At 39.9% G+C, this 23,363-nt stretch overlaps 2 protein-coding genes across 2 annotated transcripts in view; one reads left to right on the forward strand and one right to left on the reverse strand.

The window, feature by feature from the left end:
* Positions 1-23,363, forward strand: part of dock2 (dedicator of cytokinesis 2) — a 106,484-nt gene that overhangs the window by 55,966 nt on the left and 27,155 nt on the right. The window lies entirely within an intron of this gene.
* Positions 1,735-23,288, reverse strand: insyn2b (inhibitory synaptic factor family member 2B). The gene is made up of 4 exons (XM_086084228.1): positions 23,153-23,288; positions 12,638-14,408; positions 8,952-9,026; positions 1,735-4,937 (listed from the first exon to the last, which is right to left on the reverse strand). Exons 2-4 carry the CDS (start codon positions 14,110-14,112, stop codon positions 4,754-4,756), a joined length of 1,734 nt encoding a protein of 577 aa, XP_085940354.1. The 5' UTR covers positions 14,113-14,408; positions 23,153-23,288; the 3' UTR covers positions 1,735-4,753.

Genomic DNA, 23,363 nt, shown 5'->3' on the forward strand with positions numbered 1-23,363 from the left:
GTAAGGAACATTGCAAAAGAAAATCTGTTCTCATTTGCCTTACCTGGAAAATTAAAGAGTAAAGTAAAGTTTAATTCAATCTAAAAATAAATAAGTAAATGGGCAGTTTGTTCATCATGATAAATAGCAGTTAAAACACAGTCATAAACAAATAAAGTTGAGTTTTCTAAGGCTATGTTCACACTGCAGGTCTTAATGCTCAATTCCGATGTTTTTGGTGAGTAAGCGTTCACATTACCTTTTAATTGCAACCTCTGTCTGTGCTGTTTGGACGTAATGCGTCCTCAAAGTGACCCGCATGCGCAGAAGAGGCTACGACGTCACTCACAACGCTGTTTTTGCGGAAGTAAATACGTATAGTCCAGCATGTCAGGGCCACGGACTTTAATAAGTCCTTCGTGGGGCTCATATTTTTACCATCTTATATCTACAGAGGAATGATGCAGGAGGAGGTAGAAATAATATTTTGTGAAAATGAGGCGAGCCTGTTCGAGCGCCTCATCTCACGTAGACCTCTCCTTTTTTTTTATCCCTAATAATGTCACGTCATTGCCGCACGTAATAAATGAGCCGTCTGCGTTGCTAAATTACTAATATCACCACCACAAATGTCATCTGTATACTTCATGTTTCAAGTGGAATTAAATTAATGTCAAATATAAAGTCACAACTGTTACTCAAAACAACTTTGCCGATTCACGTACGTGACGTTTCCCGGACCTCGCGGATGCCTCAAGCATAAATAAAGCACATATTGGACTTTTGATGATGTCGAGGTCGGATATATGCAACTTGGCTGTCAGACGGTCACATTGCAAAAATTCGGATACGTATCCGATCTAGGACCACATATGAAAGGGGCCCAGGTCGCATATGAAAAAATTGGAATTGAGCCGTTCAGACTGACATAAACAAAAGTCAGATACAGGTCGCATTTGAGCAAAAAAATACGATCTAGGTCGCATTTGCCTCCAGTGTGAACATAGCCTAAGTGACCCAGTAAGCTTGCAGTAATAGTTGTCGGTGTAGAAAGAATATATGCCTGCGAGTATTGTTAGATTGTCCCTATATAATTTTTGCTGCATTGTTTGTGTTCGAATATCCTTTCATTGAAGCATTTTAACACAGTACATCAATGTTTGTTTGTTTTTAGCCCATCTATTACGTTTGCCATTATGCATGAGCATTAGCCTCAAGGCATTAAAGGCAAAGTATGTGTGTTGTTTTAAATCGACAAGATGTAATTCTCCTTGTTTAACGTTTCGTTTGACAGTAAACCTTAACTGGAAGTGGCTTTAAACAGCTTGAAGCCTATTTTTTGAAGCCTTATTCACTATTCCTAACTGCTGTTTGATGTAAGTGAGCTGAGTTCACTGCCCGTGAAGTATGTCGGGTCACTCGTGTATCAAGGTTCCACTGTATGCCTATTTTGTTGTTTACAGTATGCTATGCAGTGATGCACAACATTCGTATATGGCAAACTACTACTATAATAATAGATAATAGTAAATAAATACAGTTTCAATCAAAACTTAACGTTAATATATTTTGAACGTTTCTTGTATTGATTTCATTAGACTGAGCAAGTGTACCTAATTTTGTGGCTCGTGACGGAGTGATTGATTTAGCTGTTGCTAAATGTCATGTCTATGCAAATAATATGATAGTATATCAGACAAATGTATTGGCTCTTTGGGAGCTGTTTTGAAATAGCACACTCGCAATTTATACAGTCGACCTCATGTTGAGTCAGCAATAGAGCGCCTTGTAGAAAATACACAATTTTATTGTACACATGGGAGGAATATGAGGAGAAGCATGGGCAACATTATGGGACAGCGTTGGAATAAAAACAACATTTCAAATAGATTGCTCCATTTCCAAGTGTAGTATCATCCAGCGTTGTAATAGTGGGCTACTTATTAGCTTGTAGCTGAATGGGGTGCTTAAAGGTGAGAGGTTTGCATTGTTGCAACTGAATTGTCTTGGTTTGTGTGTGAGAGACTGTGTTACAAAGACAGCCATGTGTGTTTTTATATTACACAATTGGTTCACTTCTAACAATAAAACATCCGCAGCTATATCAATTGTGTAACTGTCAACTCACCTGAATGGAATCCACTATGTCAACCTAGCAAACAGACTTGTTTCACATTTTGATGAGATGTGGGGTTTATTTTGTCTTGTGGAAGCATCATTATTGTATTGTGAATACTCAGGCAGCAGCTTTAAGGCTATGTGTCAGATTTATACTCTATGTGTTGAAATATCTGTTTATCTTGGCAGCCCACAACATCATTTTCATGTGTCAAATGAGATCCCAGCTAAATTTCTGCAGGCATAAAGTAAATAATGTTCAGTTTTGATTGAGACTGTCAGATAGGCGTTAATTTAGCAAAGCATCTTTATTATTGGGCTCACCTGCAGGGAGCATGACAGTTCGCCCAACTAATGTACATGTGTTTTGTGGACTTGAGGAACATGTTCAACTCCGAGGGATCTTGTAGAGGGCGCTCTGGGGGCAACGCATCCTACAGATAGCCTTAGCTATTTGGTCCCTGTACGACTGATGTCAGAGTTTGGTCTGCATTGCTGGCAGTACGTTGGATTGTTTTCCAGAGAGGATTGGACTTCACAAAGGGCTCTCCCTTAAAGATAGGGTAAAAAGCTCGGTCACCCGGGACGGGCTCAGAGTCGAGCCGCTGAAGAGCTTGATGAGGTGGCTTGGGCATTTGATCAAAATGCCTCCCTGATTAGGGGTTCTAGGCATGTGCCACCGGGAGGATGAAACGCTGAAGAGACTAGTATGTTTCCCAATTGGCCTTGGAACGCCTCAGAATTCCCCCAGTAGAGCTGGACAAAATAGTTGGGCAGAGGGAATTCTGGGCTTACCTGCTAAGCTGTTGGCCAACCATGATATGTGGTTTAAAGATGGATAGATCTTCCTCAATGCATTATTGTGCTTGTATTTGTTACAGTATAGTGGTATTGCATTTCACCCTGAGGAAAGGTGTTTGTAATATTTTGGTCAAGTTCTTTAGCTATATTAAAAATCTATTAGACACAGCCCAGTCATCTATCTATGAAAATTGCCATATAGTTAAAGTCTCCATGAAAATAAATATCTTATGGATGAAGGAAGACTGTTATTAACAATCCGGAAGAATTAAGATTACAATAAAAACAATTCGAAAGTGTATAACATGAGGCTTCAAAATTGTGAAAAATGAAACCATTCTCTCGACTCTCAAACCGCTGAATGCTCTAAAACTGCCTCTTTCACTCAAATACCAGTACTAAAACCTAGAAAATGGATGATACTTCATCTGGCATTTTTCTTATGCCTGCACATAACTTTATGTTTGAGTTGCATTAATATATCCCCACTCACGGCCTACTATGAGGCACTCTATAACTGCCACGTCATCTGACTATCTGAAGAAAAGCTGTATTTTCGGGGTGTAGGCAGAGCTAGTAGCTAATTGTATGTTGCAATTGTTCAAACATAACCGCTGATGCAAGTTGTTATATAGTGAGGGAGGGGCATCACTTGGTCCTGTTTTAGACATGCCAATTTTTTTTTAATAATAATCAGGAAAACTGAAATGGTCAAAAATAGTTTAAGGCTATATCTCTGCATGTGTGTACTACATATTTCTATCCTTGTTAGTTTTCAGCAATTATCTTTAAGCACTTTACAGGGTCTTTTCAGTTATACCTCTCTGACAGTGGCAACAGAAACTGGCATTATTATTCATGTTGTGGCCTCTGTGTACAGAATATTACAAATTACAAATTAACCCAGTCCAGAGTGTATTAGTCTGTAACCAATTGTGTATATTGAATGGACGTTTTTGTTCTTATTTTGCTACTTTGGCCACAGATTGGCCTAAACTTTGCTGGCACATTTGTGAACATTTCATACAAACTAGCGACCAACAATGAAGACATAGCTGGTCTATGCATATTAAGCAACAGATTCACTCGTTGCATGTGTACGAGTCCTGATTGAATGTACTGTAAGTGAGAACACTTTGAAAGTTTGAGCCTATGGTTTCCACTTTGAATGGGAATGCAGGATAGAATCAATCAGTCAGTGGGTCAGCGGTGACACAAATGTTAATAATGTGCGACAGCCTGTCAGTCTGTGATCAGCTGCTCCATCATCTTGTCTCTTAATGTATTCTCCATACACATTTCAAACACTTTGCTCTCTCCACCCAATAGGCTGTCCCTTTATTGCTCTATTGAGTTCCTCTGCTTTAGTTCCTCCACACGTCCTCACTGATGTTTCACTTATTGCTACATTCAACTTTAGAAACAGTGTACCAACATTAGGCTGTTCAGTTCCTGGGATTTTCAAATTTTTGGTTCTCCATTGTAATTAAGTCAAACGCCACATTGTGATTCATGTACACCCCTAAGCATGAATCCATTCCAAAAAAAGAACTTTTGATGCATCTTCCAGGACAAACACTTTGCCAAGTGGCAAACAGTCTCGAGTGTTAACGCTCCATCTGTTTGCTACAGGCTATGTAATAGGAAGACAGGCTCCCCCATTTGGTCCACAAAATGAAAATGAATTAATAGGTCTGGTGAACAGTACATTGGAAGTTTAGCAGCTCCTTTGAACTTCACATTTTTATCCCATTCCAAGTTATTTTCCAAATCCACAATTCCACAGTAAGATTCCCTTGCAGTGCAACATTCTGGACTCGACCACACTTATCCCTCAGAGGCTGCCGTGCTACTATCAGAGCCACCAGAAACATTTCTTGCGGAGTTTCTTGACGCGGGCCTTGGCGCTGGGCCGGCTAGCCTGGGAAGTGGCCACTGAGGCTTTGGTCAGAAGGGGTGCAGGCACATCATACTCTCCCTCCAGCGACTCCATCACCCCCTGAAAGCGTCCCTCCTGCTGGCGGAAGTCGTGCTCCACACTGCAGAGAGAGAGGGAGAGAGTTGTGGTTAATGTGGACACGCAGCAGCGGCCGCAGTTTAGACGCAGGGTTAATGCTGCAAATCGAGTTGCATTAATTTTTTTATGTTAAGGCTCATATTTCAGACAGTCATGAGGACCATTTAACAAGTTATCGCAGACAAGAGAAGGATGGTGGAAATATCAATTTAAAGAGAAAAAACTCTGACACCTCGACGGATGCTTGTGAAAACGCATTAAAATCAAGATGTCAACTCTGTTCTTAACACATGCATCTTCTGTATCTTTCGTCATGATCATAGCCTTCTTTATTTTTCTCTTGAGATGAGTGGAGAATGAATCGTTGCGCTGGAAATAAAACGATCAGAGTGAAGTACACAAGCAAGGGATGTGGAAAGTGTGGATGGTCTGTGTGATGTGTTCAAAGTAAAACCCTCCCGGCTTTCTTTTCCTCCTCTACCATGCGATCCCCCCCCATGACTCCCCACTACTATTCCTAACCCAATCTCTCTGAAGTGTCCACCGCTGCAGGTCATTTTTTTGGAAGCTCCTCACACCTTTACTCACTGTGTAGTTTTAGTCAGTGTGTGTACGTGTACAACAAAAATGTAGATGAAGAATTAAAAAAAAAACATTCATGGGAATATATTTAGAGTCTTCCTCCCAGTTTAACTCCCCCACAACTTTCCCACGCATACATAACTGCTTAAGGGAAATTGATATATCTGTATATGAGGTGTGTCAAAAATGTTCCAAGACTTCTGTCTCAAAATATATATTTCAAAACCATTTCACCTGTCAACGTTATCATCCTGGAGTCTAACGCATTTCACCAGCCTTCTCTGCCACAACCTTGTCACGGCCACGTTTTCAAAATGCATCCCGTTGATTACTCTTTGATGTTGGGAAAGAGGGGGGAAAAAATCACACAGAGTCAGGTAAGGTGAGTTGGGAGTTTGCTCCAGTGTGGCAATGTCCTTCTCTGCCAGGAACCGTCAGATGCTCAGGCCATTGTTAGCAGGTGCATTCTCATGGTGAAGTCATCATGAGCTTTTTCGCCTCTGGGCTTTGAAATAAAAGTCCTAGAACTTTTCTGACATAACTCACATTATACAATAACAATTGCAAAAAATGACCAGTTCCTTCACAATAATTCACATTGAGTGAACAACTTTTTTGTCCTGTGTTCCAAAATGCCTTAGCAAAACTTAAACAAAAAAACAAAACAAAAAAACAGTATTGGGGCAAATGTTCATTAAGTTGAAAAAATAAAAAAAAATCACATTTACTCAATTTAAAATGAGGTGAAAGATTACAAGCAATATTATTAATTACATTTCACTATGATTGGTATTGAGTAAGTAAATATTAATTAAATGAGACCCTTAATAATTATACATTTAACATGAGTAGCTTTGAATAGATAACTAAAAAGGAATTAATTATAGCCTAAACAAAAATATTGAGTTGAAAAATATATACATTAAATAAATGTATATATACACTAAATGTGTAAATAGTACTAATAAAAATAATTGAATTACACATATCAATGATAAATAATTTAGTAATAATCATTGCTATACAATGAATTAAATCTAAATATGTTTTTTTCTCAGGAATACATTAACTATAGGAAAGAAATAGAAGAAAATATAGAATTGGTCTCCTCCTTGTGCAGCTTTTACTCTTGCCAGAACTATAATGTATCTGTGGGATTGTTTGTCCATTCATCAGAGGTCACCGACGTTGGACCTGGCTCACAATCTCTTTGTTTTTGTTGGCATCAACACCAAACTCACCCAAGCATAATTTCATGGGACTTGCTTTGTTGGAACTGATTGAAACCGTTTGCAGACAGGTGGAAAGGTGAGATGGGGGCAAATTAAAGGTCTACGCTAACCCCTGATTGATTATTGGACTGATTTGTTTCAATGACTTTCCAACATGGTCATTTGCAGTCGCTGAGTGGTCGTGAGAAGAGAGGGAGATTGCACAGAGACTCTGTTGGTGGAAGAAAAGAGAGCTTTCGGAGAGGTGGAATTTTGAAAGCTATCTGCGCTTTGGTGAATCTGAGGTCAGCGCAGAGTGAACGAGGAAAGGAATGGCCTCAAAAGAGCTGTTAGAGGAGTTGGATAAGAGGCTGAGAGGGCCTCAGACGCTGCGAGAGAGAGGACAATGGAGAGAACTCTGCACACTGAATAACAGATCAAGGATGAAGGGAGGGAGAGAAGGACGGAGGGAGGTTTACAACTCTAATGGGTAAAGATAACTGCCATAAATAAAAGATGTCAGGATGATGCACCAGACTAGACATTGTCCATTAACTGTATACACATACATATTGATACATTGATACATGATACACCTTGTCTCTGTCACGGTCTACGTCTGTCTGAATTTAAAAAATACTTTCTTATTGTGAGAATATATAAAAACATATCAGACTTTGCTTCCACTCGCTGCATCTGCCATGACCCTCAAGATTTGTCTTTGTCATTTCAATAACCCTATTAATGTCAAACATCTGACACAAGATGGCCAAGGTAGTAGAGGTGAAGGATCCGTACAAATCTGTGCGGTACATCTTCTTTGGAGTCAAAAGCCAAACTGTCACTTGGTCCTCATTATTTTTCTGTTTTTTTCCCTTCCATTGTTTGGGTTCATTGTCTTCACATAACAGCAGCACACCGATCCAATATGATTCAGATAACTGAGTAGTTAAAAGTCACCTCAAACTTTTATTTACTGGTGACAATTTCTTCTTTTTTGTATCTAAACTTGAAAGTGTCAGGGATTAATTCCCTATATTACAGCCGAAACCCCTCTAACTTTGAATATTTGTTATGATATGCTCTGTTTTGTTATGAAATATATATTGAATTTCTGTTCCTCTCTGCCCATTTGAGCTATTCAAGCTCACAGATGAAAACAGAGGGGATGTCAAAAGTTTATTCTTTTGTCTCCAATCACTGACTTTAATTAAGAACGGCAAAAGCAAAATAGCTTTGGGCAGCCAGCCTACATCAAAACCCAATTTTTTAAATCACAAATCATTAGAGTTGATGTTTCAATCGCAGGCGCAAAGCGCCCCCCCCCCCTTTCCAAACTCTGCTGCTGACAGGAATTGCCTTTAAACGATAGATGAATACATTATTGTACATTTACAAAAACATGAGCTGCCTACTGTATGTCTGACTTTTTCTTTGTGTGTTTATCATTCAGGATGCAAAAATCCCTCTGAGGAGTGCATGATTTTGTCTACTTTGTTAGGTGATCATGGCCTGCTTGCATAAATGAAATTGATAAACAGGAAATCTGTGACAAACAAAGCCAAGGCTTCTGTTTTGTGTGGTTATTAGCACCTGTGTTGTATTTTCCTTTTTGCAGGGAATATTGTATTCCATTGGAGCTACGTGTGTGCAGTCGGTGTGGTAGGAATGATAACGGCTTTTGGCAATGGGCACATGGATTCAGGCTGCAACACATGACATGAAATGCAAATTAGGCTGCTTTCACGGGATGAGAATTTGCATAATGATGGGAGGATTAAACAGGTATATGTTGTATGAGACAGTGAGAACACACACCCTAAGGATGGACAGGATCTTGCGACGCTTTGACTTTGCAAGGTATTAAACTCGCACTACAAAAACAAGCACGACTGATCAGTTGTTGTGATGTGCTTACATCCACAGAACGTTGCTTTTTGTAAACAACTTGCCGAGAGCGCGCATCACATCACTCAGAATTTGATTTGAAACAATGAGAGATGACTTCATACATATAAAACTGTGATGGATTAAATAAGTACTGTTTGTAGTATCAGAAAGAGCAGAAAGGGCAAGCTCAGCAGAAGACCAGACTGAAGAGCTAATGAAAAATAAAACAAAAAGAATTGTATGATGAATTTGTTTTGAAGCCGGGAAAGCAAAGAGGAGAAAAAAAGGAACTTCAACATCAAAACACATTATGTACCGTACTATGCACCCAGTTCATTAGCTTCTGTCGTTACCTGTAGATGATGCAGGCTGTCTTTTGGCAGGTGGGACAGTTGTTAATGTCCTGACCCGTTCTGTATGAGCTTCGACTGCAGCAACAACAAACAAGTGCATAACATATCAGGCAGTATCTGATTACATTCTTATTTTCTTGTGAATTTAATGTATTTTCTTATCTGAAAATACTGTTCCTTATAAAAAAAAAAAATCATATAATTTAATAGAAAATTAATACATAAGGGATTAAATAAATTACACATGGAATGCCGCTAAAAACATTATATACTGTGTGATTCGTATAACTACAATCAATTCTACAAAAACAACTACCCAATTTTGCTCTATAGGCTAAGGTTGAAGTTAAATATTCCATACATCAATATATATATATACATATAGTGTTAGCGGCGGTGTTCACGGCGCTCATGAGGGGTGAAATAAAGAATATATATATATTTCAATAAAAGACACACATATAATAGTAATATAACAATAGCATGTGTAATTGGTATAATTGGTCATTTCGCTTTCTTTTAGTTGTACTCTCATCATGTCACAACCTTCGTTGCTCTCTCCACCCACTTATACTGCACACAGCTGGGTCTCTTTGTTGTAGGGACCAAAATAGCATTTGAGGTTTACCGACGCAATTGATCTCAGGATGTGAAATTGTTGAACAGGAGTGTTGTCCCGAATGTTTTCTTAAAGCCAGAGAAGGCATACATGATTTGATCTTAATCTTTCAAGACATGATGTGGTTATCCAATAGGTGCAACTTTGTCTAAAGAAATATGCCATAGCATTGTATTCAAACTTCTCAATTGAAAGTTTTAAGGAAAGTGAAACAAAAGAGATGAATTGTTTTGGTTGCTGTTGCCTGGCTGGTTTGTTTATTATTTTGTTTGTTGGTTAGTTAGAATTACATTTTATCCCTGGCCATTAGGCTCCTAAATAATAACAAACTGCATCATTGAAGGACGTGAGTGAAGAGTAGAAGCTGCGTCATTTTTATTTTACTGTGTTATATTTTGAATGTTAAATGTCTTCAAAGACAAAGAACCATCCACATGCCATCAATTTAATGCACAGAGAAAGTCGATGAATTTAGTTTCTTTCTGCTCTTTCTGCAACATTGGAAAGACCCGTCACCAAAATCCAAACTGGTGCTATCCCATCTGTCCGTAACACCCCTATCCAGTGACCAAAATTACTTCTTTTTTTTCTCTCTGTCTGTTTGCCACTTCAGCAGCACCAACTGCCTCCTGGCCCAGAATAAAATTGGTATGGCCCCATTGTCCATGAGTGATTCTCTAACAAAAAGACATCGATTTTTATTTGAGTTAATAGTTAAATCTTGGCGGACGTCTGCCCTGTATGTGCTATTCTATTGATCTTCATGAAGGCAGATTTTTCTGTAGAACTAATGGTGGTTGTTGAGATTTTGCAGAAGCAAAGTCTGTCTGAGGTAATTGGGAACATTTTAAATAGAGGGCTGGCACACAATGAAAGAACACTTTGTTTTCCTTTTCAACTGAAGTTTATTAAGACAACTGAAGCCTGTCAATAACATAGCCGTTTTAATTAATTAAAGATAAATTGCAAGACTGCTATTGTATTTACCATTAACAAAAGCAAGACTTGATAGTTTATTTTAGCTGAGCACAGCAGCAGAAATCTCTTTGCTTTATCACAGTTTCCTTCTGTGGGCAGAACATCATGTTTGACCTTACTTGCGCATTTTTTATACTCATTCCCCCATTCGTCTTGACTTTTCCATCCTTAATTTTTCAACATTTATGACATGAGATATAAATGTCCATAATACTCAGCTATTCGCACGCAGTGCGGGAGTGCCTGCACACTCCATTTAGGAGCCTTAAACATTTAATTGCATTTCACAAATGTAATCTGATAGGGATTAGCCTGCTGTGCGGGACATCTGTCTACCCTGAGAGGAGACGAGGGCACTCAAAGAGTTTAGGTGGACACGCTACATGGTGAAACCTGGCGATGGTTGCATGTGTTAAACAGACGTGCCAATGAAACAATTAGGTCCCTTTTTCTTGAGGGGAGATTAATTACCGGCTCAATGTAGTTGGGATGATATACTTACCATCATCAAATCAAATTCAACGCAAATGCTGTATATTCTGCCTTTAGAGAAACACAGTTTTGATTGCTACCTAAAATGCTTATTCTTGTAGTTGTTGTTAGACAACCTCAAACAGAGGGGAACTTTTATTATGTTGGCTATCTTATTTATGAGCAAGGCACACTACCGTAAAATTCCAAGAATAATATGCATTTGTTTTTCTTTTCAAAAAATATGATCCCAAATCGAGGGGGTGTATTATGCATGGGAGTTAACACGAGTCTCTGAAGTCCACTTCTTGATAACAGAAAAAGATACTGTATGGCCAATTGGCCATTTAGTAGACAAACTACATTTAAGGTTGATTTTGGGGGGCGGCGTATTATACACGGGTGCATATTAAACATGAGATTTCGCGGTGTTGAAAACATCCTTTTAGTTTGATGCAGTACAGGTGTGGTACGATGTATCTTAAGTTCCCATAGAAGATAGAGACTGCATCAACAGTATCTCTGCTGCCTGCAATTTAAAGGTCCACTCCAGATTAAGATTTAATTAATTTAAGACAAAATGAATCATAGTTAAGATACATTTTGACAATTTTGACAATCCACAATATTGTCAAGATTTTGAGTGCCATCCCGGTGACACTAATGGCATGACCATGTATGTATTATATCATGTGAGATCAGCATTCATTAAGCAAGGGTGTTTAAAAGCAAGTTAAATGTAAAGCTTGAGAAACATTGTGTATTCTGAAGGAGAGCAATAAGATGAAAATGAGAGTGCGCCGAGCTAGAAGGTGAAGAGGCAAACAGTAGGAAGCCATAGGAGATGAATCATAGCACATAACAATGTACTTGAGTGTTAGACAGGTTGTCAGGGTGGAAGCAGATGGCAGAAGGCGAGAAGGAAGAGACATGGGGGTTGTTAGTCAGAAACGTGATTAGGGTCGCAGAAAGAAAGATGAAGAAGCAGGGTAAAGAAGTACATACTGCGATTTATCTGAAGGTGAAAGTGGTACATAACTGGGTCAAAGAGAGAGAAAATTAGGAAGCGTTTGGTCAATTAAACAAGGGCAGAGGCCAAATTGGATGTATGAGAGATTCAGGAATGAAGTAAGTTACTAGAGAGGGGTTGGGGAAATGATCTCCCCTTTGGGTCAATACCTTCTCGTTTGGAAGAAATGGTGTTACCATGGTGATGACTCACCTTATAAGGTAGATGAGATATAAGGGTGAAGGATTTGCAAGGAATTGATTCAATGCCCTCAGGAATTGAGATAGGATTACACATGTTTACACACTTTACATCGACTCTCCACAGGCTTGGCATTTTAAATTCATTACATTATATCCAATAGCCAGCGGGTGTACAGTATTTTCTTCAAATATTGTTTGAGAATATGTATTTACTCAATTTTAGAGCACCGGGTTTTTATTAGGAGGTAAGGGATTTATTAGGTGGACAACACAGCCATCGATCAATTCGATCAATCAGAGTGGAGGCTATTTTTGATCAATTCCTGAATATAATACTCTCGGTGAGCTCATGAACTTTCTCTTTCTCTTAAAAAATATAAACGTAAAGACCACCACATTTCCTCACCCTTCGCTGAGGGCCTTGCTCTTCTCCAGGTCTAGGATGACATTGAGGAGCACCTTGATCTTCTCTTGATTAGACACAAGGTTCTCCTCCACACTCTGTAACTTGTTCTCCAGGCCGCGAGGTGCACTCCCAGCCAGTAGTCCCGCCGGAGCCCCGTTACATTGCGCTGATTTGTGTGTCTTGCAAGACTGAGTGTGGTCATCGAGAGATTTGCTCTTCTGTTTTGTGTAGTTCTTCAGTTTTGTCTCTTTGGATGAGTTTGGTTTGGGACTGTTTATTGTCTGTTGTATGTTTTTGTTGGGCTCTATGAGGCTGGATGGTTTGGAAGCAGATTTGGGGGATTTTTTTGCAGGGACGACTGGAGGTGTGCTACATTTTGTATTTGTATGACTGGAAGGTTCTAGAGGTTTTGAGTTTAAATTTGTATGCTGACTTTTGTAGTGCTTGTGTTTGTCTGATAAAAGCGGTTCTGTTACTTCTGTTTTAGTGGGCGAGTTTGTTAGTGGTGCTTGTGGGACTGCCCTGCTATGGTGCGTGTCAGCTGTTTGTGTGGCCGTGTCCTTGCAGTGTGGAAACTCCGCAGAATGCGGCCTCTGCTGCTGATTCTTTGTTTTATTCTGAGTGGGCGCTGCACTGCTGGAGCTTGAACTGTGTGTTTTTGGTATTGTGTGTGACAACAGTGGGATTTTGCTGGTTTTAACTGGCGTATCTTGGTTTTTAGCATCCAAAGCCGCCTCCTTTCTCAAGTGGTTCTGAACGGCACCCTGCTTCCATGCAGAGTGAGGTAAAGTCTGGCTAGATGATATTTGAGGTGCAGCCCTCCTGCGACATGCGCCTGTGCACTGGGTAAGCTGTGACCGTTTCCGCCCGCATGTTCCACACAGCTGGGGCGAGGAGGTCGTCGCCATTCGACAGGGCCGAGGCGGGGTGGCGTGAACGGTTGTGCAAACGCCCCCGGTCTTTGACACAGAACGATGTTGCTCCCCACGTAGAGACTGCACCCTTCTTTTCTCTTGGCTCTGTTCTTTGTCCTCTGGGGCCTCAGTGCAGACGCCTCCCAACATGTCAGAACCCACCACACTGCCATTAGTGTACTTTGATATCCTTTTCCCTTTTGAGTCTGTTGGATTTCTTCGTATCATTTTGATCTGGCAATAAACGCCACTGCCCGACCCTTGTGACCCCATGTCATCCTGTGTCTGGTTGTTGATTTCGTTCTGTGACGTCTCCTTGGACAGCGGCAGACCGTTGCCGTCACTCCTGATAACTCCTGCTGTTTCCATCGCACTTGTTGCCATGGTGAGGGCTCGCTGCGGGTTGGCCGCTTGGCCGACGTGTCGTTTGATGGAAGGGAGAGTCCGCAATCCAGGAGATGTCTGCACCCCGACACTGCACAGCGGGCCCCATCGTCCCACTGCCAGGGGAACCCCCAGTGCAGGCACAGGATTGGTCGGGTCGGCCACCCTCCTGCCCATGCTCCTCGGCAGGTTGCCTCAGCCCCCTGAGGAGCTGAAGGGGGAGGAGGCGAGCAGGGACATCGGTCGAAGTCAGCCGGATTACATCCAATCGAAAGTGGGTCAGAAAAGTGGTAGTGTTTTGGAATGTGACAGCTCGGCACTCAATAGCCACTCTGGACCCAAACGCTCAGTGCCCCTTTCATTAGTGATCCACTCAGTAGTTTAGCAACTTCCCTTTGTCAAGGTTTTTTTTTTTTTTTACCAGTTTCTGACCAATGACCCGCAGATGATGAGTTGGCAGTTGCTCTTTGCATCTGGAGAAAGAGAAAGACAGTGTTAGTAGGAAAATAATCATCCAGGCTTCCATGAAGCATTCAAGAAAAGCCTGGCGGCCCACCAGGCTTGTAGAACACTGGGGGAAACACTGCCATACATAAATGATAAATGTAATCTAACCCCTTGTCCTCATTGAGGTTACAGGTAAACTGGAGCCTATGCTAGCTGATTTTGGGAGAGAGGCGGGGTACACCCTGGATTGGTCGCCAGTCAATTACAGGACACTAACAACCATTCATACTCACATTCACACCTATGGACTAACCTAACAACATGAATTACTTAATGTGGGTAATGTGGGATTAAGTCAAAGTCCCTGTAGAATAGCACACCTGCACACTTCACATATAAGGGCCCGAGCCAAAAGCCTCTTGTGAGGCAGATATGCTATCCACTAAATTGCCGTGCTGCCAGAAAAACATACTGTATTAAATGTATTGAATTAAAATGAAACATTTGTGTGGATTAAGAATATGCATATTATTGCAAGAATAATTTTTTTTTAATAATTTTAACCATTCTAACTATTGTTGTTCATGCCAACTATGGAACTCAAAGGTGCGTGTGTCAGTCAGCATCGCACAGCTCTTCAGAAACATTGCTGCAATTTATCTTAATAGCTTGGCATTAATATGTTTGGCTCAAGGATCATAGCTAGCATCATTGAGTATTTAAAAAAGTTCACCATTCTAACTTTGGTTCCAAAAAGCTCTTGACCGCTGATTTTCAAATTGTCTGCGCAGTGGGTGTCAAACCACAGTGAATAAGAGAAATAGAAATGGAAAATAAATTCCAGGTGATAATTTTTCCTGCGAGTGAGATAAGTGAGCCAGACAATGTTTGTGTATAAGATTGTGAGCTTGTTGACAGCAGGTGCGCCTGCATATTTAAGAAGAATGCGTGCTCCAGTTTCTGCTTTGGGATTCTGGCATACTCAATTGAAGGCAATTTCACTTCATCTCATTTCCATCGGTTTGTTTCTCTAAACGGCAGTCACACCAAATACAATGTCACCAGCTGTTTATGTACAGCAAATCCTTAATCTCCCCCTCCGCCTTAACAGTGCTTGTCAGCACCCTTTAGTCTGGCAAACATTTTTCAAACTACCCATCCATTTTCAAAATTGCCTTTTCTCTCTAAGGTCATGGATGAGCTGGGGCCTAAATCTTGCTGACTTTGCCGAACATGTATTTGCATTTTTTTAATGTATTTTTTTTTTAGAACTGTTTACAACCATTTATTTAGGTGTGATATACATTTAACTTTTTTTGTGCAAGACATTTTAATTGATATTATTTTCCTATATTTAACTGCGATGTTAACTGTATTTTACTGTTGGTCATTATTGTATTTGGAGAGCTAAGTGTTTTGTAATGTGGTAAATGGTGTAAAAAGATTCACTGATATATATACATTTTAGAATCTGACTTTTGCTGACTCAATGGTCGGTATGTGTGTACACTGTTTTAGTATTCTTGACATCTCAATAGGAGCTACATTGAATGATAAATATAGACTTATGCAATCTAGTGGCAAGGAGCATTTTCTCACACAGTTAAAGCAAGCGAACTCCGCTGTCTTTGTTGTGCTCAAGTGCAACTTACGACAACTGCCCCTTGCCACTGTTTATGTTGGTTCCCCTTTTCCAAATCTTGATCATGCTTTCAATTGCTGTTCACATGTTTTGATTCTCTCCCTTGCCTATGTCACCACTCTTTGTATTTCACCCACATCGCACACCTGACGGTGAAAAATGAGAGGGGAGGAGAAGGGGAGGTAATGCTGTTGGCCGGGGGGGATGATGAGGAGGCGACAAATGAGGAGCGCAAGGGTAACAGCAGCGCAGGGAGGCGCAAAGAAGTAGTGAGCAGCATAAGAGGCGAGAGGGCAGATGAAGAAGGATTGTGCATTAGATGAGAGTAATGTACGCATGTCAGGGGAAGAGATGGAAAGGGCAATTTTCCCAATTTGAAATCTTCAAAAGTGGCAGAAAGAATCATCTAAAGACTAAAGAGAAAGGCGCTCCTGGAAATAAAAGCATGCCAGTAAATAAGGGAGATCTGTAATGCTGCACTTGCTGCTTGTGAGTAATCAATACACAATGCAAGTATGCTTGAACATCTGTTATCAAACACACGCACACACACACATAACCTTTAAACACTACATTGAGTTTTGAGCAGCGTCGTTTTCGATTTACTGAAATGTGTTTCTACATGCTGTGAATTTAATTTGCCAGTTGGCATGTTTGAGCTTCTCACCAATTGTCTGCAGTGCAAGCAGGCCTGAGGTCTGTGTGAGCATATGCTCGCTTGCTTGCCTGTGTTTGTGTGGTCTCTCCATTCTTACGTTGTGTAGACATTTTGGCTTCTGGCAGACAACAAACATGCAAGGATAAGCTTCCTTTAACGCATGAAGCCTGCCGCGCACCAGGTGACACAACCAATCCACTGAACATTTTATTAGCATTGCGCAGAGTTCTTAATATGTATATAATTTGTTCTTTTTGTTTTCAATTGACAATCGAAAAACACAATGAGTGATTATTATTAGTATTTTAATGTTTAAAAAAAAACACGGTGTGTTTATCAGGGCTGGGCAAAATTCAGAATTTAATTGAGAATGACTCCTAAATTTAAATTATTGAATTTGAATGTGAATTGTGGTGACAAACAGGAAGCAGAATTGCAATTCAAATTCAAATTGCAGGAAGTTGAATTGAAATTCAAAGAAATTCGTGATGCAAAATAAAAGTATATTTAGCATTGAAGCTGCCTATACATAACATGAATTTCAAAAAAATATTATTGTAAAGACATTACTATTTACTACTATTGTTTACATTAAGTGTAGTAATTGATTTTTATTAACATTAAAATCCTACTCAGATAAAACTGTAACACATTGTTTGCCAATGTGTATTTTTATTTACTTGCAATTGACTTATTTTGTGAATGATTAATTCTGGTCTTGTATTTGTAGTTTACATGCTGAAGTGTTTTGTATACTTCGCATGTCATTAGCGCAAAAGAGAGAGGTGTAACCGAGCGAGCTTGTTCGAGAATGAGAGTTGAATAAAAAGGAGACGAGCTTGAATCCTGTCCTGCCGTGTCTGGCTTGTTTAGCAGGGAAGGCGGCAGAAAACATCAGAAACTTGAAAACTATTAATAGCCCGCCTTTTACCCAGCCTCCGAAAACAACAACAAGATCTTAGGGTTACAAAACCAAGGGTGAGGTGGCCATTGGGAATTTCGGGTGTTTCCCGAACGGCCAGTCCATTTTGTTTCCACCATGATGAATAGTTATCGGCCAGCTGCCGTGTGCACTCTCTTCCCCTGTCGACGAACGACAAAACCCTATCGCTGGATGTCGTCACTAACCCGGCAATAAAGACGAACCCCCGACCTCCCTGTTAGGCCTGTTGACGTAAAATTTTTGGCGCATGTTGTCCATCTAGCATAATTCAAATTCAATTCAACATCCTGTCGGGTGGAGACAATTAAAATTCAAATGTATCCACTAAATTGAATTGAATTTTGAAATTTAGAATTTTGCCTCACCCTGGTGTGTTTAAGAATGTTTTTAAGTGCATAGCCACACGCTACTCTACACTCCTATGACAGTTCAAGGTGAGGTCCATTATTCAACAGGCAATTGGCGTATGTGTGTGTATGTGTGTAAGTTTGCGCTTGATTGAGATCCGCATTAGTGCCCTGTAATTACACCTTTCGCTTCTTCATCCTCAAACTCTCACCTCCAGAAGACAGTAAATACTTTTTGAGGTTCGTAGCATTTTGGGTAGTGTAGCCACGTTGCTATTTTCCCGCAAAACATACACACACATTTTACGTTATGTATCATTTCATATTGATGATATTGATAAATACTTTATGCAGGGGGTTGTATTACAAATCCAGGTTGCTTGACCACTGTAAAAATGCCACTCTAAATCGTGAACTGCCTGTTTTTATATTTGGGTGAAAAATAGTGCTTTTCAAGTTGCCTCTTGATTTAAAACAGAACACTTGTTTCTAAACATCAAGGGCCGTAGAAAGAGAAAATTAAGATACACCCCCATTGGCGATAACCTTGAGGGTCCTCTTCAAATGAATCCAAATAAGGCTGCAAGATTCTCACCAGAGATTTCTTTACATATTTATGAAAGGCAACAAGCACAAAGCCGAGACCTGATCCATGCACAGAGTGACGTAATGACTGTTTTGTTAACAAAGAAAAGCTCAGCTTTTTGTTGACAATACAATACATAACTATATGATCATGGATATTTAAACATGTGTCTGGGAAAGTGCTAAGAAGACATTCTCTTTTATTTCTGATATTTTTGCAATTTTTACCCCTCTCCCATTAAATGGTATTCATTACTGCTGAGAATTGAATATTGTGATTCTGCAGATCCCATCTTTATCCTTTTCAACATTTCATCCAAAGTGTCATGATGTGACATTTATGCCTGCACCACAGAAAAAAGTACCGTAAGCAGCAACAACAAAACGAGCAGAAAACCAACCCAGCTGTTTTCGTCCCCGCTCCTTTTTTGCTGCTAACTTTAATTGGATGCATCTGTAATTTTAAAGGACAATGCGCTTTAATCAGCTTCTCAGCTGAAGAGGCAGATGTCACCAGAGCTAATCTCCAATTCGTGCAAAAAGACAAACATGTCAGCCGGGCCGGCCTAATTAAACATAAAAGTTCCCAGCAAAGCAGCAAGTGACAGAATGAACTCTTTCTTCTTTTCTCCTTTTCAAATCAACTGGAAAGGTATAACATTCCACACACACACGTTCCAAATTCATTGCAGTAATAGAAAATGTAATTTGAGGGTTCATGGTGAATTTACTTTCCAATTTTGTCCACTCTCTTTGTTTCACTTGTGGGAATGAAACAGTCTTTTCCCATGTAGGTCCTCTTTGTTACAGCTGTTAAGATGTTGTTGTTTTTTGGCATTCGTTTTTAGTTTGTGTAGGTTTTTTTTTTTTGTACTGCTACTATGACTGCTGCTAGAGAACATTTATGGTGGGATGTGACATGAATTAAGGAAGAAACTCCATTATTGGATCCTTATCAAGGTGGGGTTCCAGGTTATAATTAAAAATAAATCTGTTTCATTTAGCACTTATCCTCCTCAATGTCACGGGTGAGGTGAATCCTATCCCAGTTGACTTCGGGTGAGAGGACTGGACTGGTCGCCAGCCAATCACAGGGCTATAATTAAGTGTGAGATTTGATTAATATAATGCATTTCAAATTGAACCATGACAGAAGGGATAGGCAATTACGGGAGTAGGGGGTAATAATCATGATTATTTTTAATTGATGTGGAAATCACAATTAATAAACACAATCATTCATTTCTAAATGTAGTATTTATTTAAAAATTACTGAACTACTACTAGTTCTACTACTACAAAAACACAACTTTAAATCTAATTTAAACCCAGATAATAAATTAGAAACAAATAAAATTATAGGTTAAAATAATGGCAATAAGAATACAATGAATAAAAATAAATATATGCAGTTCTTGCTGTGCACTCTTTGGCCTCTTAGGAGCAGTGTGGCACATGCATGGAGACAGTGACATTAAAATACAAAGAGTAGAAGAAGAAAGTTGTGATTGAACATTGTTATTATAATATTGCCTCTCTGTATTTGTTACTGTAGCGTTTGTGTGTGAATATTTGTTATTCTAAGAAAAATCACTCCCAGAACTCAATGCTACTTTTCTATTAGCCAGTCAATAGGATTCCCCATTCATTGCTAGCATTAGCACTGACGATGTAGATCTGGCTCTTTTATTTAAATTAATAATGTTGTATGTCAGGGAAGGCAGAATAACGTACACATTACATGCTTACAAGAAGTAACACGGTGCATTCAGTGCGTGTTCATAACAGGAATTTGCACACACACAGTGCTGTTCAGAACATTCATCTTTTCTTTTTTTTTTATCATAAGGTTTTTATGATTGTGAAAAGCCAAAATCACAAGTAAAGTTCTCTTTTCTTTTTGGACAGCAAAGTTCCGACTGGGCTTAACATTCGCTGTTGTCAATTCAGGTGTGAATGTGTTTGTCAATATGTGCATACCCAGTGATTGACTGGTGACCGGTCCAGGATGCACCCCACCTCCAGCTCACCTGTGACCCGAATGAAGATGGGAGCCATGGATAGTGGCTAAATATATGACTCACAGTCAGTTCAATTTCCAGTGGAAGGTCCTGTCATCTGTCTCATCAAGGGATTTCAGTCAGCATTTTTAACAGCTTTTCCTTCTCTATGGCATACTAAACAGGATGTAATTCATAGTGGCATGTCGTTCCAGTTAAGGCCCACACAAGAAGAAAAAGTATGTCTTCTTTTGATTTACGAATGACACTTTTTATGAGTCATTAGCTACCTGTACAGGCAGAGAAGGGGTGAAATATTTAAGGGGAGCAAGTTATTGACAAATCCATCGACCAATGGAATTGATTTGTGTTGCTGTTGCTTGGGGTATGGTGGTTTAGTGTGGTCACTTGATCAAATGAGGATGACTAAGACGTACTGCCTTTGTTGAAGTTTACCTCTCTTCTTTTATTTCAACTCGTCTTTCACAGGTCTAGCTCACACTAGTCCACGAGCATCCATTACTCTATTTTTTTCTCCCACTCCATCATCTTATCATCGCTCTGACTTATCACACATCCTTCCTTCATGTTGCCTCCAACCTCTCCATCATGAACCTGACTGTCTTCCTCATATCTCTTCATCCTGTTTCCCCGTTAGGGGAGTACAGTAGACACACAAAGCGGAAGTTGAATTCCCGTGAGGTTATATGTTGACATCAAATGATTAACGTTTTGCCTTGTTTGGCTTTTCGTGCAAGAGGACCATCCTCAACAAGTAGATAACTAAATTGAGATGCAGCCTATTAAAGATTATCCTCATAATTGACTTAAAACACCAATAATTGGGCATAATATGATTTTTTTTTCTTTCTTCCCATCCTGTGGTGTTGCGTGTAATATGGACGGACAGACGGTATATCATCCAGTATATATTCACAAATAATTAATAATAATAATATATTGTGCCATATTGTCTCACAACTTTTGCATTCTGTGTTGTTGTTGTTGGAATGTTACATTGTTGAAGGAAGGAATACCTGGTTGGATGTATTCAGTGTTTATTTAGTCTGTTTTTATTTAGTCAATGGTTATGTTATGACAAAACATAAAATAAAAGTGGCAAAAAAAACTAACAGTTTGTCAGGAAAAATAAAGTGGGTTACACAATACAATACATTCCATCAATCAAGCCAAAATGTTTCAATGTTCCTTCTCTTGCAGCCAAAATCAGCCAAGGCCCGATTTTTGATTATGTCTGAAAGATTAGCTTGGCTAATTATCCTGCAGTGTAAGTAAGTCGTAAGTCCTTCCTTGTTTGTTGTCAACACCTGACTGAGCCACACTCCATAATTGTGACATGAAACGGAAGATAGCCAGGTAGGAAGCAACCTGAAACTTGCTGTGTTGCCCAACACAAATAGAAAAGCAACTGGTTGTGTTGAGTGTTTGCATAACATGTCCCCAAGTTGTTTGGCACTATATATACCATAAGGAAAGGAGTTATCACAAGTAACCTGATAAGCTAACAGTTAGCCAAGATTCAGCTGCTTGCTCTTCTTCTTTGCATTTACCGCAAGTCTGAATGCTCTGTGGCCCCATGCTGCCTCTACCAGGTCAGTCTTGGTACTACAACATCTAATTTTGGGAGAGGAGACTCACAGTTGTTGTGGAAATATGTGACAGGCACAGTCTTTTTTTTTCCTCATCATGTTTGGAGTCACTCACATGTTAAAAGTCATTTACAAAAGCTTTATCATGGTTATAATTTAACCCTACAACTAATTATTTCCATTTTGACAGTGGTAAAACCCCAAGAAATAGTAGGCCAAACAAAAGATTACGATCAACTTTAGAGATTCCATTGTGCAGAAGTGTACCTGCTGGCACCCTCAATGGCATGTTTGCACCCTTGACATCTTTTAGGACCATTAGGTCCACACAGTTTCCAATAATTAGCCCCATAGGAGTTCCAAAGTGCAGAGTAACTTGAGGGACAGAAATGAACTGTTTCTGTACTCTTATTCCTGAAAATGCATGCAAGCTGACTTTGTGACTCTCATCTTTCCGCCTGCACTAAAGGGCCAGCATTAGTGTATGAGAGGAGGGTTATTGCCCTGCAATATAATCCCATATTAGAGCGATTGGCACATGGGCTTTTAATAGCAATCAGCTGAGCCGCTCTGCCTCTTTCACTCACACACGTAGTGGCAAACATCTGGAATTGAAGGGTGTAAAAAGTGTTAATTGTCACGAATGCAGAAACACACAAAGGTCATTTGGATGGATGGATGGATGGATGGATTTAGTCCCTGTCTCTGTGTAGTTGTTACTTCTTGAACAAAATCAAGCGCAAAGATGAACAACTGCCACGTCTGCAGAGCTGTGCCGCAAAATGCGTTCTCAGTGGAGTTTGATGTTGTTTGCTTGTTTGTTTTAGTGGTCCATTAGTCCCGTTGGACCTCTGCTACCTGGTCGTATGTCCACAATGAGCTGAAAGTGCTCACCGCACACTCTAAGGTGGCTCCACAGAGGGTCGTGAGATTGTATTTCATTCTATTCTCACGTCAACACACATCCATACACACAGAGACTTACTTGATGTTTTCCTCGTCTTTTCTAGTCCCTTGATTGTCCCCCTCGTCTGTTTGCTCACATCTCTAATAATCCTTTAGTCCTCTGCGAGTCTTTCGTGCTCTCTTTTGCTCTCTCCTTCGCGTTCTGTTGCTCTTGATCCTCACATGCTTGCAGTGATCCTCCCTCCCCTCCCCTTTCACTCCTCTCTCTCTCTTTCTCTCTCTCTATCTCT

Source organism: Leptonotus elevatus, chromosome 9, assembly GCF_054856555.1.
Source record: "Leptonotus elevatus isolate MCC_2025b chromosome 9, RoL_Lele_1.0, whole genome shotgun sequence".
NCBI classification, from domain to species: Eukaryota; Metazoa; Chordata; class Actinopteri; order Syngnathiformes; family Syngnathidae; genus Leptonotus; species Leptonotus elevatus.